Source organism: Bos mutus, chromosome 14, assembly GCF_027580195.1.
Source record: "Bos mutus isolate GX-2022 chromosome 14, NWIPB_WYAK_1.1, whole genome shotgun sequence".
Lineage (NCBI taxonomy): Eukaryota > Metazoa > Chordata > Mammalia > Artiodactyla > Bovidae > Bos > Bos mutus.
This window is the reverse complement of record NC_091630.1, coordinates 40,182,655-40,201,501: the sequence shown is the minus strand read 5'-3', so window position 1 is coordinate 40,201,501 and position 18,847 is coordinate 40,182,655. Positions and strand designations below refer to the sequence as shown.

Genomic DNA, 18,847 nt, shown 5'->3' with positions numbered 1-18,847 from the left:
CGCCGCTCCTTCGGAGGCTGGGATGATTGGGCTCTCTGCAGCCCCAGACACTGTCGAGCTGATGATCCTTAGGCTGCCCCTCCTCAAACGGTTTATACCTGATGCGCTCCCCCGCCCTACCCCACGAGCCTGATCTGCCTCTGGTAAACGCCTGCAAATCCTTCCTACCATTTTCTGGTCTGCCTCACTACCTGAGTGTCCTATTGGTAATAACAGCCTCTGACCAAATTTTATTTTCCTTGCAAAGTGGACTCTCCATTCATGTCTGCCGCCTCCCTACCGCCAGCCTTTGCTGGAGCCCCGGGGTGTGTCTCCAGCCTTGAACTGCTGATACTTTCCTTGGCCACTTTCCTTGGTTTCCCTAGGTAACCGTTTTTCCATTTCTGCAGCATCTTTTATGGGAAGGGTGCCGAGAGCATCTCCCGAGGAAGTGTCACTGGCCAGTTTTAGAGCCAGGACAATAGGTTAACAGAAGGGTTTAAGGGTTTATTCAAGAGAACTCTGTAAGGAAAAGCCAACATTGATTCTTTATCTTTGGGTTTATCTTTGTGCTGTAGCAGGACGCCAGATTTTGCTTTGTTCCCAATTCTTTTCACTTGTCTGTTCTCTTTACCTGTGTTATCCTGGTGTCATACAGCATTCGCTTAAAGACAACAAAGAAAAAAAAGAAAACAGCATTAGCAACAGCGGTTTCAAGATTCCTTTTCAAATTGTGCTTAATCCTTCTGAAGAAGAATAACCCTAACACAACGGAGGGATACTGTTGCAATGATTTAGCTTTTTTTCCTCCTCTTAATTTACATAGATTCAGGTGGAATTAATAAACAGAGGCATTGAGCTCTGTGTATTGTTGTATGCTGGAGAGTAAATTATTTTAAGTTGTGTTATGAAAAGAAAAGTAATAACTGATAACTTTCTGCAGTGACCTAGTCTCACCAAAAAGCAAATACAGTAATGAATATGATATTATTTCATGCTCTTGCTCCTAGGTGATGCTCTCATACTAACCACCTTGAGGATCATAGATAATCGAGACCTGTGATGATTTTCTATTTGTGTGCAGCTGCAGTGTACTATAACAAATGAAGTTCTTGTTCTTTGCTAATTTATTTTAGGCAGATCACTCAAAAGTTTCCATGAAGTAGGAATTGTAATGATATTCCTTACTCAGGTGTTTTTGTTTAGAGAACTCCTGGAGACAGCTTTTTTTTTTTTTAATGAATTTTCAAACATATGGTATTTTAGCATAGGATCATGAGTCCTGCATTTCTCATGAAGTTATTTTAATACACATACAGTGCTTTAGAATGGTTTTTCTGAAGCTTTATTTTTCTATTATTTTATTTAGCATTTGTAATTGAGGCAAAGATCTTCATCTGACTTTTCATTTGTTTATGCTAAGCATCTAAAACAATGTCTGACACAAAGTAGGTGTTCATTAAATATTTGTTAGATAAATGACTTTGTCCATGAGAGGCCCTGGGGATGCAGGAAAAAATAAAAAGTCAAAGCGCTCTTCTCACTGAGCCTACATTTTAGTGATTCTTATGTTTTAGCAGTGCTGATATTACTTTTGAAATCTTACCACGAATGCTTTTAAAATACAATGAAAACCTATTATGATACTCAATTACATGGGTGAAGAAAAACATGAATTCTGCTGTAATATGTTATGTTATCATGGGTGTTTGTTTTAGGAGTCCAGCTTGTGATGTTTCATGTTAAACAGTACTTCTTTACTCATTTAATTTTTTTTAACAAAATTAAGTTGCTGTCATTAACAATGTTGTGTGTTAATTATAATGAATTAGGTTACAATGTATGAAATTATTCTTTTTCTAGGGCAAAACAGTTGAATATTGGTAATTTCAAATGGTAATAAAATTTTTTATTTTAATAAAATAAAAGCTCTCAGAGACTTTTCTTGAAGTTAGTGCCTTTCTTTTTCTCCTCCTCCTTTTAAAAATTTAGCCCTTGTTGAGTCATACTTTATAAAGAAGAACTTTGAGTCTTAATGAGGAATTCATTAATTCATTCCTCTGTGACTTTGTTTAATAAACAGTGATACATTGGTACAGTGAAAGATAGAGTTTTTCCCTATTGGAAATTAAAATCTAGCATATCAAAGGTGTCTAATGAACCTCATATTGCAGTATTCAGTAGAAAATCTTTGAGAATTTGCTTAATACATACCATGTGTGCTTGTGTGGTTAGTTACTCAGACATGTCTGACTCTTTGCGACCCCATGGACTGTAACCTGCCAGGCTCTGTCTAAGAAATTCTTCAGGCAAGAGTACTGGAGTGGATTGCCATTGCCTTCTCCAGGGGATCTTCCCGACCCAGGGATCAAACCCCAGTCTCCTGCATTGCAGAAGGATTCTTTACCATAGTAATTGAGCAAATACACTATTGCTTGGCATTAAATTAAAAGGAATTAAACCCATGTTTTTTATTGAAGCCAGTTAGAAGACTAAACTTGATTGTAAAATCAGAAAACATATGGACTCCTGAAAAATTTTATTGAAGATTATCATATTCTTGGGGCTTCCCTGGTAACTCAGCTAGTAAAGAATCTGCCTGCAATGCAGAAGACCCCAGTCCGATCCCTGAGTTGGGAAGATCCCCTGGAGAAGGTATAGGCTACCCACTCCAGTATTCTTGGTCTTCCCGGGTGGTTCAGATGGTAGAGAATCCAGGTGCAATGAAGGAGACCTGGGTTTGATCCCTGGGTTGGGAAGATCCCATGGGGAAGGGAACAGCTACTCACTCCAGTATTATGCTTGGAGAATTACATAGACAGAGGAGCCTGGCAGGCTACAGTCCATGGGGTCTCAAGAGTCTGACACAACTTAGCGACTAAACCACCACCATGCACTATAGGTATGTCTAAAGGAAATAAAAGTAGTTCTAGACCTGGAAAAGTTCAATCTCTTTTAAGCTTTTCATCTGTAAAATGGAGAGAGGACAAACCCTAAGCAGGTTTTATCCATATGTATTGTCATTCCTTTCATAATATGTTGATAAGTCATTATTAACAATTGTGACAGATCTTCCTGCCTAGTCCTCTTTTGGACTGCTAAAATTAGTAGGCCTTAGGGTATTGCCCTCTAAAACTTGATTAAAGTTTGATTGCTCTTTTCTAATGTAGCTCTTGATGTAGTTGAAGAAAGCCACGCTGTCCCTTTAGGGGTTTTTGTTCGTTTTCCCCTAATCTAAGCACTGGTTTAACTGATAATTCATCATCTTTACTAATTTATCTCGATTCATTTTTTTTGGGGGGGGTACTGACTTTGATGCCATATTATTTTAATAGCCAATGTATTGGACAGATGTGTGCTTGGATCCTTACTTTGTTTCTTTTTAGCTTTGGAGCTAATACACTCCAATCTACCTGAACTATATTAAGTATTAAATGATGTAACATATATTAAGCATTTGGCAAACTGCCTAGTACATAGGAGACCCCCTTTAGTGTTTGTTTATTGGAGGATAAAAATCCCAGGAAGTGTGCTAGAACCTTAAGAGTAGTTCAGTGTAGGTAAAACATAGCAGACTTGGAAGGGGTTGTGGGCAATCTCACTAGATAATTGTGGCAGCAGAATAGACTGGAGAAGGGAGAGGCTGGAAATGTGTATATGTGATAAAGATTTGAACTAAGGCAAAAGCAGCAGAAATTAAAAAGGGGAGATAGGTAGAGAAATTTCGGTGATGGAGAGATGAAATAGAACTGCTGGATGTGGGAGGGAAGAGGAATCAAGGATAAAGCAGTTTTGTAGCTTGGACTAAAACGTAATACTATCTTTAACCAAGAGAAGGACAAGTTTGGAAGATGAGGTAATGATTTTGGCTTTAGAAATGTTGTATTTGTATAGTACTCGGGGCATATCTGGTGGAAAAGTTTTATAGCTGCCTGTAAATATCTATCTGGAGTTTTTAGTAGTCATTAGCTTATTAGTGACAGAAAATAGGTATGTTTGCTCAGCGAAGCTATATTTAACAAGATGAAGAAAAAAACTTGGGGGGAACTGATGCTTTAAGGTTGAGCAGGAAAGGAAACTAGAGTAGGGGGCAGTCTTTAAAAAGGCTTAAAAATTGTCAAGAAAGGGAAGAGGGGAGAATGAATATTTACTGAGTATGCTGGAAAAAGCCTGTAGCACTTGGTATTCTTAGAGACCTAGGTACTAACCAGTTGCAACCCTGCTGGCTTATGAAATCCGAAACACTTGGACTTAGGAGAAAGAAATATCACTGACGCTAAGAGAGAAAGGGCTTTAAAGGTAGAAGGGATTGGTCAGCAGAGTCTCATGATATAGGAAGGTCAAGTAAGGTGAGGATTCAAGAGGCATTTCAGTTTGACAATTAACAGATTAATGGTAATCAGTTGCTTCTGTCTCTTAAGGTCTTTGTCTCCTTATTGAAGAAACTACCTGATCGTATCTGCTTCCCAGACACACACATAATATTATGACTGTCTTTTCTCTCTTTACTCTGTTCTGTTTTTCTGTCGTTGCACTGTGCTTTTCACTAAAAAACATTTTATAAACAGTGTTAGTAGCTCAGTCGTATCTGACTCTTTGCGACCTCATGGACTGTAGCCTGCCAGGCTCCTCTGTTCTTGGGATTCTCCAGGCAAGAATACTGGAGTGGGTAGCCATTCCCTTCTCCAGGGGATCTTCCTGACCCAAGAATGGAACCTGTGTCTCCCACATTGCAGGTGATTCTTTACCATCTGAACCAAGCCCGTATAAACAGGTAAATATATAAAATGTCAGGTAGTGAAAAAAAGTGATTCCCGCCCCCCCCCCCCCCACAAAGAGTAGAAGCTTGGTAAGATCAGGGTCTTTGATTCATCTTGTTTGCCTAATTTCATCCCTCTTTTCATCCTATTTTCATATTTCATCCGTTTTCATCCATTTCATACTGAATTTCATTTGGTTTGCCTAATTGCTAGAACAGTTCCTGTCTCATGGTAGGTGCTCAATAAGTACTTGTTGAATCAACATACGTGTCTATTTTAATACAGTGTTTAGTCCTGATAAAGCTTGCCTGTATTTCAGATTGGGAGTGAATGAAAGGTAGAGAGGAGTTAGTAAATGTAAGCCAGTGTTTCAAAAAATATGCTACTCAGGATATTGGTCCTAAATAACTTCTAGGCACAGAAAGGATTTCTGTTGGGGAAATAACGCATACTAAATCTCTTCTCTCTCAAGACTGAGTAAGTTCTACTCTAAGAAAACCTATTTGTTTAGCATTTTCCAAACATTTAACCATAAGCAAAGGATTTGAGGGTGATTGGTAGAAGTAGTGGAAATGACTAGTCAAGTTCAGAACGGATAGGAATGGAAGTACCGCTAGGAATGGCTTATCAAGAAAATGCAAGTCACTCTGAGATCAAGAAAGTGACCAAGAGGTAGATTGTAGAAGCCTGTCGTTAGAGCTCTTGTGTATTTTAAGAGTCCAGAGGTGGAGCTTTCTAAGTTGTTTTAGCAGTGGTTGTTTTTCCTGGAGTGCAGGTCACTAAAGTGAAGGAAGGGTGAAGACTGTGTGCTGAGTAGGTTAAGGGTGACTGTGAAATATTGAAATCTAGGATGAGCTGAAAGACGAATAGCTTACGAGATATTAGAGATCATTGACCTGGAAGTAATTCAATTTTAAAAAAGGGTTGTAGGGGGAAAGTAGGAAAACAGCTGCCATGTGCTTCAAAAGAGAGGTTTGTTGAGATCTTTTTTTTCTAACATTTATATTGGAGTATCGCTGATTAACAGTATTATGATAGTTTCAAGTGGACAGCAAACAGCCTCAACTATACAGCTTTTGCCACTCAGGAGAGAGTAGTAGAGTTTGCCTCATGCCCTGGAGAGTAGTATTTTTTATTTTATTGCTTGTGAAGCATTTTTATGTATAACATCTCAGTTGATCCTCTTGAATTTTAAGGTAGATTGAGCAGATATTATCTTCATTTAACAGATATTAAACTTGAGGCTACCTATGTGACTACTCATACATTTTCTTATAGTTCATTTAGTGAAAACTTTTCCAACAAGGAGAGAGACATGTTCTTTGCTCAAGGTCCTCGCAGATTCTCAATTCTGTGTATAGACAAGTGGAAGTCACTTCCTCGACATCTTGCAGTTGGTCAGTCGGTTTAATCATTCTTATTTATGACCAACTTTCTTTTTTAAATATAACATCAGTAAGGGAGGTGTCTTATTATCCATATACTTTTAAGGTAGATTTTATTAAATATGCTTTATTTATTATGGTGTATTAGAGTTAGAAGGGGTGCTCCTAGGTCATTTAATCTAATATCCTTATTTTATATAAGAGGAATTGTGAACCTTAGAGAGGTTTACTATCTTGCCCAGCAAGTCATAGTTCTAAGTGACAGAGCTGAGACTTGACTTAGATAATATGAGACAGAGTCCAGTGCTTTTTCTGTTGTAAAGAATATTAGAACATTGCCATTAGGACAAATTGTGGCTTCGTGTTCTTGCTCCAGTGTTCTTGCCTGGAGAATCCCAGGGACAGGGGAGCCTGGTGGGCTGCCGTCTATGGGGTCACACAGAGTCAGACACGACTGAAGTGACTTAGCAGTAGCAGCAGCAGCAGTGGCTTCATGACTAAAGCCTAAGCTGCTTATCATGACCTGTTGTAGACATTCTTTCCAGGGGATGTTGATGCCAACATACGTGACATACTTTGTGGATTATAGAGCTATGCTGTATAAGAGAAAACTAAATTTATATATCTATTTATTTTGAATAACGTAATGACTTTTAATTTTTTCTTGTTTTTGGAAATAATTTAAAATGTTTTCTCTGTAATGGTATTTCCTCTTTTTTATGCCTTTGGTGATAATAATTTTCTTTTTCTTTAAATACAATTTGAACATGTTTGATGACTTGTAGGAATTAATCCCAGGAGTTGATTTTATGGTAGTATTCTTGTTGCTGTTATATTAAGTTTTAAGCTTTTGTATTAAAAAAAGAAAAAATGGAAGAGGATTTGGTTCTTAGATACAGAACCAGAGAAGTAAAGCGTGTAGACTGTTGGCTTTATCAAGCAGTGATTGTATGTCTCTACCCTTGTGTCACTATTGCTTGGTACATGCTTGGCAAGTAGTAGGGACTCAAGTAGGCACTCACATTATTTCCACGTGTTAACTGATTTTTCTTAACAGTTAATTTTCAAAAGATTTTGTTTTGTTATCTATTTAACAAGGAAATACTAAAATATACTTTGAAGCAAGTAACATGTGGTACTATTCAGCATTTTATATTGATACCTTCTTAAATCACTGTTTGGAATTTGAAGGAAGACATGAAAACTATAAATAGGCAAGTAGTATGTGGTATCACTTTGACAGTCATTATGAAGACATTCTGATCTTCATGTATCTAATGGATTCAGCTGCCAGCAACTGCCTCAGCTTTCTGGATAATTAATGGAATTAAGTGATCCAGATAAATGAAGTTGCTTTGATATCCCTAAATAACCTAGTCTTTGGTATTGGAAAGGACAGATCAGGCAAAGCTTAGCTATGCTTTTGTACTGTTCACAGCTTAACTGCCACCATCCAGGCATTGACTTCCACCTGAAATGACAAATAGTTACTCTCTGCCACTGAAATAGGGCAGAGGGACACCTGGAGTATGCAAGAACAAAGCATTCTTCTGTTACTGTTTGATTGTGTTCCCACCAATGTCTGTTTTGATTCTCCTGATAAGTTTTCTGTGGACTCAATAAATGCCTTGCAACAACATATATATGAAGTCAATAACTGTAATTTTATCATGAGTTTGTCACTTCTAAAAGATAGTAGTTTTCTGATAAAAGTTTTAACCATCAGTAAAATCAGTTCAGTCTCTCAGTCATGCCTGACTCTTTGCAACCCCATGGACTGCAGCACACCAGGCTTCCCTGTCCATCACCAGCTCTTGGAGTTTGCTCAGACTCATGTCGTCCATCGACTTGGTGATGCCATCCAACTGTCTTATCCCCTGCCGTCCCCTTCTTCTCCCGCCTTCAAGTCTTTCCCAGCATCAGGGTTTTTTACCAGTGAGTCAGTTATTTGCATCAGGTGGCTAGAGTATTGGCGTTTCAGCTTCAGCATCAGTCCTTCCAATGAATATTCAGGACTGATTTCCTTTATGATTGACTGGTTTGATTTCCTTGCTGTCCAAGGGAATCTCCAAGAGTCTTCTCCAACACTACAGTTCAAAAGCATCAGTTCTTCAGCGCTCAGCTTTCTTTATGGTCCAACTTTCACATCCATACCTGACTACTGGAAAAACCATAGCTTTGACTAGATGGATCTTTGTTGGCAAAGTAATGTCTCTGCTTTTTAATATGCTGTCTAGGTTGGCCATAGCTTTTCTTCCAAGGAGCAAGCATCTTTTAATTTCATGGCTATAGTCACCATCTGCAGTGTTTTGGAGCCCCCCAAAATAAAGTCTATCAGTGTTTCCATTGTTTGCCCATCTGTTTGCCATGAAATGATGGAACCAGATGCCATGATCTTAGTTTTTTGAATGTTGAGTTTTAACCCAGCTTTTTCACTCTCCTCTTTCACTTTCATCAAGAGGCTCTTTAGTTCTTCTTTGCTTTCTGCCATAAGGGTGGTGTCATCTGTGTATTTGAGGTTATTGATATTTCTCCTGGCAATCTTGATTCCAGCTTGTGCTTCATCCAGCCCGGTGTTTCGCATGATGTAAATACGAAACATATAAGTTAAACGTAGACTGTAGACTGCATGTAAGTTAAATAAGCATGGTGACAATATACAGCCTTGATGTATTCCTTTCCCAGTGTATTCAGCAGAAAATATGATAAGGATACTATGTCATCTTAATGAAAATTACAGGTATAGAAGTAAATTTAGGTGTGGTATTTGGCTAGAAAATAAAATGACAAATTGACTTAGTTTTGTAGATTCCAAAGAATGCAGTGAGTGTGTATGTGTGTCTATGATGAAATTTGTAGTGTGAAAGTTCATGAAAGATGCATTAGGGTAACTTGATTTTGTGAAAATTGCAGAAACTTCTTTATTTAATGAATTGTGTCAGATTCATTAATGTCAGATTATCTCAATCTGCTGGTCCAGTGAATCTTAATATTATGTGTATGAAAAAATCAACAATTCACATAATGCATAGTAACTAGGTGATCTTTTCCTTAAAGCATAATACTTCTGTGGTTGGTAGGGACAACATTCTTTTTATTCGAGACTCCCTAATCATATTAGGAAGCCACCTCACTAATCTTCACTATTATTTCTTCCTATTTTTTTTTTTTTTAGTTTAAAACCATTATATTGTGGAAAACTAGACATAACATAAAATTTACAGTTTTAACCGTTTTTAAGTGTACAACTGAGTTGTATTAAGTACATTCACATTGCTGTGCAGCCATCATCACTATTCATCCCCAGAATGGCTTCATCATCCAAATTGTAGCATCTGTTTTCATCTTATTTTCCTTCCAGTTTTGTTTATGTAATTGACATAGAGCACTTGTATAAGGGATACAGGATAATGATTTGACTTACATACATCATAAAATGATTACCACAGTAAATTTAGTGAACATCTCTCGTCTTACATAGATACAAAATAAAAGGAAAATAACAAGTTTTTTCTTTCTTCTGGTGAGAAACTCCCAGGATCCAATCTCTTAAATTTGGTATACAATATAGAACTGTTAATTATCTTTATCATATTATCCATTACATCCCTAGTACTTACTTATGACTGGAGATTTATACATTCTGATGACCTTCATCCAGCTTCCCATCTTCCTTCGTCCTCAGTTCTGGTAACCATGCATCTGATCTCTTTTTCTATGAGTTTCTTTGGGAAGTATAAAGTACTGGGAAGTATAAAGACTATAAAACTATTTCTGTTCCTGGTGCAAGAGTATAGTGATTTGATGCTTCTCTACATTTCAAAATGATCACCATGGTAAGTTTAGTTACCGTCTGTCATCATGCAAGATATTACAGTATTACCGACCGTATCTCCCATGCTGTACATTTCATACCTGTGACTGATTTATTTTGTAACTTAGAGTTTGTATGCTTTAATTTCTCTCACCTATTTCCCGCCCCACCTCACCACCCCCCACCCCCGAAACCATCTATTTGTTTTTTGTGTCTATGACTATGTTTTGTAAGTTTGTTCATTTGTTTTGTTTTTTAGATTCCGCATCTAAGTGAAAGTATACAGAATTTGTCTTTGTCTTATTTTACTTAGCATAGTACCCTCTAGGCTCATCCATTTTGTCACAGGTGACAAGATTTCAGTATGAACACTGATTCAGTCTTGGGATATTATATTTGTCCATATATTCTAAGTTGTCCATTTTATTGGCATTTAACTGTTCATGGTAATCTCTCTCTTTTTTTTTTTTTTCATTAGGAGAGAATTTTATTTTAAAAGTGTCATCTTAAACTGCAAGGATGTCCGTTAAACATCACAATTAAACATGCCAAAGAAGAAGCCATGTTGTCAAAATGCCCACTTAACCCACCCAAACATCTCAAACCCACCCTTTGCTGACCTTCTATAACCCCATTTTTTTAAGTTTTTTTTTCTTTTTTTAAACAAGAGAAAGTAGACAGATACATGTTGGTAAATGCTAACTGTCCATATTCACATAGAGACACAGTGTAATCTCTGAGCCCAATATACAGAGAAAGGAGGAAAAAAGCTAGAATTCTATGCACTACTACACAGGGGCCTAGCACCCTCCAGCTTCTAGCAGAGCTAAGGGAGCAGAAGGTTTTTCTTTTTTTCCCACAGAGCATGGTGGTATTGATTCCATAGTTTTTGTTGAGACAGTGTTAAGTATAACGTCTCCACTTCCATTTCTATTTTTTTTTTTAATTTGAGCCCTCTTTTTTTCTTGATGAGACTTGCTGAAGTTTTATCAATTTTTTTTTATCTTTTAAAAGAACCAGCTTGTATTTTAATTGATTTTTTAAATCATTTTTAGTCTCTTATTTAGTTCTATTTTCTTTATGATTTCTTTTCAGCTAATTTTTGAGTTTTGTTTTTCTTTCTCTAGTTCCTTTAGGTGTAAGATTATGTTGTTTATTTGAAATTTTTCCTATTTCCTGAGATAAGTTTGTATTGCTATAAACTTCCCTCTTAGAACTGCTTTTGCTGCAAGTATAAATTTTGGATCATTGTGTTTTTTGTTTTCATTTGTCTCCAGATATTTTTTTACTTTGGGATTTTTTCAGTGACCCATTAGTTGTTTAGTTATATATATTTGTGGTGTTTTGGGACAGTTTTTTCCCTTGTAGTTGATTCCTGGTCTCAGCATGAAGTTTCTTGATATGATTTCAGTCTTCTTAAATTCATGGAGACTTGGTTTGTGGTCTACCACAAAACAACCACTTGTTACGTGGTTTGTGAATGTTTATGCGCACTTGAAAAGTATATTCTGATGCTTTTGGATATAATATTCTATATATGTTAAGACCATTTGGTTTAAGGCCAGTGTTTCCTTATGAATTTTCTCTGAATGATACGTTCATTGATGTAGGTTAGTTTTTGTTAAAGTCCCCTACTGTTATTTGTGTTATTGTCCATTTCTTTTTTGCTTGTTTGTTTGTTAATATTTACTTTATGCATTTAGGTGTATCTGTTGAGTGCATATATATTTACAATTGTTATAGCTTCTTGGATTGATCTCTTTGTTAGATAATGTCCTACTTGGTCTTTTGTTACAGACAGTGGTTTAAAGTATGTTTTGTCTGATATAAGTCTACTGCTTAGGTTTTTTTAATAAATTTCTGTATGTGTGGAATACCTTTGTCCATCCCTTCACTTTCAGTCTATGTTTTCCTTTAGATCTTGATTGAGTCTCTTAAGCAGCATATATAATGTCTTGTTTTTGTTTCCATTGAGCTACTCTGTGTCTTTTGATTATAGCACTCTATGTCTATGTACATTTAAAGTAATTGTTGATAGGTATGTATTCATTGACATTTTTGAAATTGTTTTCAGGTTTATTTTGTAGTTTTGTTTGTTAGTCTTGTTTTCTTCTTTGGATCTCTTTCCTTGTGATTTGATAACTTGAGTATTATGTTTAGATTCCTGTCAGTTTTTTGTGTTTTTGTCTGTTATAGATTTTTCAGTTTGTGGTTTCAATAGCAATCTGTCTATGGCTATTTTAAGTTGATGTGATGTCCTCTTTAGTTTGAATGTATTTTAACAATCCTGCGTTTTTATTCCCCTTCTATGTTAAATGTTTTTGACATCATATTCTAGATAATTTGATTTTTATATTTCTCAACTACTTATTCTGTCTATGGAAGAGATTACTAATTCTGTCTTTTAATCTTTCTACTTGCTTTATTAGTGGTTGGTCTGCCACCTTTACAGTGTATTTGCTTTTACCAGTGAGATTTTTCCTTCCCTAACTTTAATATTTTTAGGTGAGGCTTTTTGTTTTTTGGTTAGAGAAGTCCATTTTCATTTCTTGTGGAGCTAGTTTCATGGTACTGAACCTTTTAACTTTTGCTTGTCTGGAAAACTTTTTATCTTTCTTCAAACCTGAATGATAGCTTTGCTGAATAGAGTATTTTTGGTTGTAGATTTTTTTTCCTTTCATCATTTTAAATGTGTCATGAACATTCCCTTCTATTTTGCAGGATTTCTACTGAAAAGTCAACTTATGATCTTATGTACATTCCCATGTATGTAACTATTTACTTTTCCCTTGCTGCTCTTAGTACTCTGTCTTTAATTTTAGCCATTATAATTACACTGTTTTCTGGTGTGGTCCATTTGGGTAGATTCTGTTTGGGGCTACTCTCTGTGCCTCCTGAACCTGGATGACTGTTTCCCTTCCCAGGTTAGGAAAGTTTTCAGCCATCTTGTCTTCTGATATGTTCTCTGCACCTCACTTCTTTTTGAACTCCCATAATGCAAATGTTAGTGTGCCTGATGTTGTCTCAAAAGTATCTTAAACTGTTCTCATTTTTTAAATTCTTTCTGTTCAGCTTGAGAGATTTCTACTACTGTCTCTCATCTTGCTGTTCCAGTCCTCTATATCATCTTAATCTACTGTTGATTCCTTCCAGTATGTTTTTATGTCACTTAATTGCAATCTTCAGCTCTGTTTCATTCTTCTTTGTATTTTCTAACTCTTTTTGAAACTTCTCGCTGTGTTTTGCCATTCTTCTCCCAAGTTCTTTGAGCATTTTTGTGATTGTTATGTTAAACTCTTTACTGGATGAGTTCCTTAGCTCTACTTCCCTTAGTTCTTCTGGTGTTTTATCTTCCTCCTTTGTTTGAAACATATTCCTCTGTCTCCTCATTTTGCCTAACTTGCTGTTTTTATTTCTATTTATTTGGTATGTTGGTTACATTTCTTGATCTTGTTGGAGTGGTCTTTTGTAGGAAAGGTTCTGTGCCTCCCAGCAGCTCACTATTCTAGTCACCAGAGCCTTATGTTTCAGAAGTGCCCCTTATGTGGCCTCATAGGCCCTTCTAATATGGTGGGCTGATTGCTCTGAGTGGTCTAGTTGGCAGTGATGGTCCCTGGTCCAATTGACTGGTAGGCTTGGCCTTTGTGGATGCAGACTGCCGCTGGTGGTAGGCCCAGGTTATGAGGTGGCTGTACCCTGGGCTTACAAGGCTAGTGCTGGTCCACTGGTGGGCAGAGCTGGGTAGATCCTGATGTGGCTGGCTGGAGGGTTTTCACAGATGCTGTCAGCCCACAGATCTGCAGCTTTGGGGCCAAGGGAGTCCAGTGGCTGATGCCTGCCCATTGGTGGGTCAGGCCAGGTCCTGAAGTTAGTGCCAGCCCTCTGGTGGGTGGAGCTGGGTCTTGGGTTCTCTGGTGATAGGTCTGGGTCCGTGGTAGGCTGGGGGAATCAAGGCACCTGGTGGTCTCTGTCAGCCTTCTGTTGGGTGAAGCTGTGTCCCTGCAGTTAGCTGCTTGGCCTGTGGGTCCCTGGGACTGTAACAGACTGTAACAGGTGGGCAGGGCTGGGTCCTGGCACTAATAAGCTAGAGGTAGGACTCCATAAGGGAGAAGGCAATGGCACCTCGGACATGACTGAAGTGACTTAGCAGCAGCAGCAGCAGGACTCCATAATGTTTCTTGCTGGCATTAGCATTCCTCCTGTTAGAGGGAGCTCTAAAATATGGTTGCCACTGAGTCCTGATTGCCTGCTTCTCTCTGGGAGGCTCTCCAAGATGCGCATGTGTGCCTGCCCAAGACAGTTTAAAATGACTGCTTCTGCCCTGTGTTTTGGAGCATGCAAATTTTGTGTGAGTCCTTTAACAATGGAGTCTCTGTTTCCTACAGCCCTCAGATCCCTTGAAAGTTAGCCCCCAACCTTCAAAGCTAAACATTATTGGCTCTCATCTTCCCATTGCAGGACTCTCTGGATTGAGGAGTCCAGTGTGGGGCTTGGACCCCTTGCTCCCTGGGGAGAACCTCTGCAGTTGTGATTATTCTTGTGTTGGTGGGTAGCCTACCTGAGGGTGTGGGTCTGGACTGCACCGTGTTCCCCACCTCTCCTGCTCGTCTCATTAGAGTTCCTTCTTTTATCTTTAGTTGTGGAAGATTGTTTCTGCTAGTCTTCGGGTTCTCATGATAGCCGCTCTGTAAATAGTTGAAATTTTGTTGTGCTCACAGAAGGAGGTAAACTCAGGATTTTCCTAGTCATCTTCTCTAGCCCACTGTAGCCACCAATGTTATTTTTTAATGCTTTGAAGATAAATATACATTAATCTTCAGATAAATTTTGTTTTTAAACTTTAGTAATTTACAATAGAGACAGCCTGTAATTAATTAAGAGACTATGACAAATTGATTTGGTTAAAGTAGAACAAAACCAGTTTCAGCAGTTTCGGTTTGTTTATTTTTAAATTACAAATTCTGTGTTCAGCATTTGCCTTTTGACCACTGATAACTTTAAGTCTTGTGCATTTTAATTGGTAAAGTTGCTTATTTCAAAGTAACAAAAGACATTTTCACAAGAACTGATTACTTATATTGGAGAAGGAATTGGCAACCCACTCCAGTATTCTTGCCTAGAGAATCCTGTGGACAGAGGAGGAGCCTGGTGGGCTGCTGTCCATAGGGTCTCACAGAGTCGGACACAACTGAAGCGACTTTGCATGCATGCATTGGGGAAGGAAATGGCAGCCCACTCCAGTATTCTTGCCTGGAGAATCCCAGGGACAGAGGAGCCTGGTGGGCTGCCGTCTCTGGGGTCGCACAAAGTTGGACACAACTGTTTTTCGGAAGCAGCAGCAGACCACTTGTATATGAAATTAAGCAAAGACTAAAATTTAGACGTTTAACAGTAAGAGCCATTGAATATTTTGACTACATTCTTTTCTGTTCTAGAAAATGGAAGTGTCCAAGTTGGAGAATTGTTACCTTGCAAGATTTGTGGAAGAACATTCTTTCCAGTGGCATTGGTGAGTACCTTTTTCCTTTGGTGTTTGATAGAGCTTTAGTGGTTTAATACTTCAGAACAGTGGCAAGATATATAAAGAGATACTGGCTAATGTTCTTTGCTCAAGAGTACCAGTTCCATCTATTCGTTCTTGCAGAGTACTCTCTTTGCTTCAGAGATTGATTGGTCTTTAAAACTCCTCTGTTAGGGTATTAAAGTATTCCTTCCCTTGTGTGGCTGTTGATGAAACCAAAACAAAATACTCTTAGAAATACTCTTTAAAATAATGTATTTAAAGAAGCAGAAGGATATGATGTTTTGGATTTGCTTTAAACCTCAGGACAAAAAGCCGGGGCTTGAGATAGATGAAATAAGATTGTTTAAATGTTGGTAATTATTGAGGCAGGGGATCAGTAAATGGAGCTAATTATACTATTTTATCAGTTCTTATGTATTTTTGAAATATCCCAAAGAAAAAGTATTTTAATTAAAACTGTTCCTAAAACACATTATGCATTCTTTAGAATGCAAATACATTTGTATGCAAATACAAATAGAAGCACATCTTATGTTAATATAAAATATCTAGCTAAATAGAGAATAAGAAAAAAATCAATATATCATATATTCTGTTTTAACTTCAAATATAAATAGGTATTTATGAATATTTTCATTTAGAATGAAGATTTTTCTCTGAGTATGGCTCTGCTGTTTAGAGTTCTGTCACATTTTATTTTACATCCTTACTATTTCCAGTTTTTCTTTAAAGCAGTGAGAAGGAATTACTGATCCAAAATGGCCACCTGACTACAGACTTCTCTTAACAGCTCTTTAATCCTTTCTTCTCCATACTTACTTAAGTAACTTTTTGTTGTCATTGATTCACTGTTTTTCAAACCATTTTCAAAACTTTAAGCTGAGTTTTCACGGGGGTAGGGGGTGGTATATCTTTTTTGGCCCTCATTTATTTAATATTTAAATAATCACTGTCAGTTTGTATATCAGTTTTTGGAGTAGGTGCTACATTCTTTTGATATATACTGCTCAATATGAGGACAGCCATTTCTAGAAAGTTGCCTGTTAACCATGTTTTTTTTTCAATATATAAGAAATTTTGTTCTAATAGTTATAATTATTGCGTTTGTCAGAATGAAATCCGAAAACAAGTGTGTTTTACAACTATGTAAAACAATTGAGTATTGATTTTGTATTGAAAATATTAGAGGCTCTATAACATGGAGTCAAATGGTTCTGTTTCCTATTTTCCTAGATAAAGCTTAATATTTCCAACTTGTTCATTGTTTATCAAAACAGAAAAGAAAAAAGTGCATTTAGTATACTCTCTGTTGTTAGTCAACATGTTTTATTTAGGGGAAGGAGAACTATGATTTATCCAGTTAATTTGAGATCATTTAAGAGAGCTTCCATTGTAATGGCTTTAAATGAGTTGGAAACCATAATTTTAAAAAATTACACATATAAAAGAACTATAGGAATGGACTATAGACTAGATAGCACAAGAAAAATCCTTAATGAGTTTCAGAAAGGGGGAGAGATGATTGTGGAGAAAAGACAGAAACATGACCGACCACCTTGTCTTGTGCTGTCTTAACAAACTACTGTTATGTGAGCTTGAGTAGAGTAAGCCAAACTATTATTATTATGTTAGCTTTTGTAATCCTATTGCTAAAACATTTTCCATTTACATTCCTTTTTCTAGTATCTATTTTCAGGTATTTAGTAATAAAGATAACTTTTTTGCCCCCACTTAAAAGGCTGTGTCTTACATGCATTAGCTTCCGTATTCTTAGCAGTGTGAAAACCAGGAGAATATGAAATAACTTGCAATAAAATTTTGGGAGAATATTTATATTTTCTTGTTGTGAGAAGACTTGTAGCATGTTTATATATATATATATATATTTAGCTATTTAGTTAAGCAATGTCTTATTTATGCCTTATTATTATTTATCTTCAGGTTTTAAACTGGTCTCTAATGACAATTAAAATTTTATAGTCTTTCTGTAGAAAAGAAAATGATGTGTTGTATTTCTTTATTTGAACAGAAAAAACATGGACCTATTTGCCAGAAAACTGCCACTAAAAAACGGAAGACTTTTGATTCAAGCAGACAAAGAGCTGAAGGAACTGATATTCCAACAGTAAAACCTCTTAAACCTAGGGTAATTCTATGACCTTTTGAATAGTATAAACCTTGCTGCTATGTGTAATGAAAAAAATAATTATCTGTTATGCTAAGATTGAAGAGTAAGCAGAATTCTGTGTCATGTTCTCAGTTTAGAAGTTATCATAAACTTGTTTATTTTGAATTTCAGCAAAAGCTCCCTTTTCCTGTACCAAAAGTACCAAAGTACTGTCCAACTACAGTGAGGTTTTCGTAGCATTGGAGAGTCAGTTCCTGAGCTATAGGCTGGAAATAATTGAAAAGTCTACACATGTTCATTGTAACTCATTGTTCATTACTTTGGCTATAGTTTATGTCTCTGTTACTAGTAGCATAATCCATATAGTATACAAAAGGAAAGCTGTTAATTACAAATGCTTTAGCCTAATAAGTATTATCTTGATTGATTTTTCAGCATTTGTGATCTTAGTATGCCTTCCAGGGAGAAGTTTTATCCATTGCTCAATTGTCCACAAATTGACCACTGTCAGCTTACTTACTTCTTTGAAACCAAGCAAGGGATCTCCTATGTTAGCTAATCTCTCCTTAATACCACCTGTCATGATATTTTATTTGCTAAGAATAAATCACATAAATACTTTGACTTTTTTTTTGAGAGTCATTTTAGTGTAGTAGTCAAAATTTGAGGCCTGATTTATATATTTTTGAAATAAACTGTTTTCAGTAGTAATAGCTTTTCCTAGTGATCAGATCAGATCAGATCAGTCACTCAGTCGTGTCTGACTCTTTGCGACCCCATGAATCGCAGCACGCCAGGCCTCCCTATCCATCACCAACTCCCAGAGTTCACTCAGACTCACGTCCATCGAGTAAGTGATGCCATCCAGCCATCTCATCCTCTGGTGTCCCCTTCTCCTCCTGCCCCCAATCCCTCCCAGCATCAGAGTCTTTTCCAGTGAGTCAACTCTTCGCATGAGGTGGCCAAAGTACTGGAGTTTCAGCTTTAGCATCATTCCTTCCAAAGAAATCCCAGGACTGAACTCCTTCAGAATGGACTGGTTGGATCTCCTTGCAGTCCAAGGGACTCTCAAGAGTCTTCTCCAACACCACAGTTCAAAAGCATCAATTCTTCGGCGCTCAGCCTTCTTCACAGTCCAACTCTCACATCCATACATGACCACAGGAAAAACCATAGCCTTGACTAGCCGGACCTTTGTTGGCAAAGTAATGTCTCTGCTTTTCAATATGCTATCTAGGTTGGTCATAACTTTCCTTC

The 18,847-nt window shown here is 37.1% G+C and overlaps 1 protein-coding gene across 3 annotated transcripts in view; it reads left to right on the top strand.

Moving 5' to 3' along the window:
* The window catches only part of ZC2HC1A (zinc finger C2HC-type containing 1A), an 80,532-nt gene that overhangs the window by 235 nt on the left and 61,450 nt on the right, over positions 1-18,847 (top strand). For all 3 annotated transcript variants that reach the window (XM_070382214.1, XM_070382213.1, XM_070382212.1), the window contains exons 2-3: positions 15,374-15,447; positions 17,492-17,608. In XM_070382214.1, coding sequence (XP_070238315.1) covers positions 15,374-15,447; positions 17,492-17,608 — 191 coding nt within the window. The remainder of the gene's footprint in view (positions 1-15,373; positions 15,448-17,491; positions 17,609-18,847) is intronic.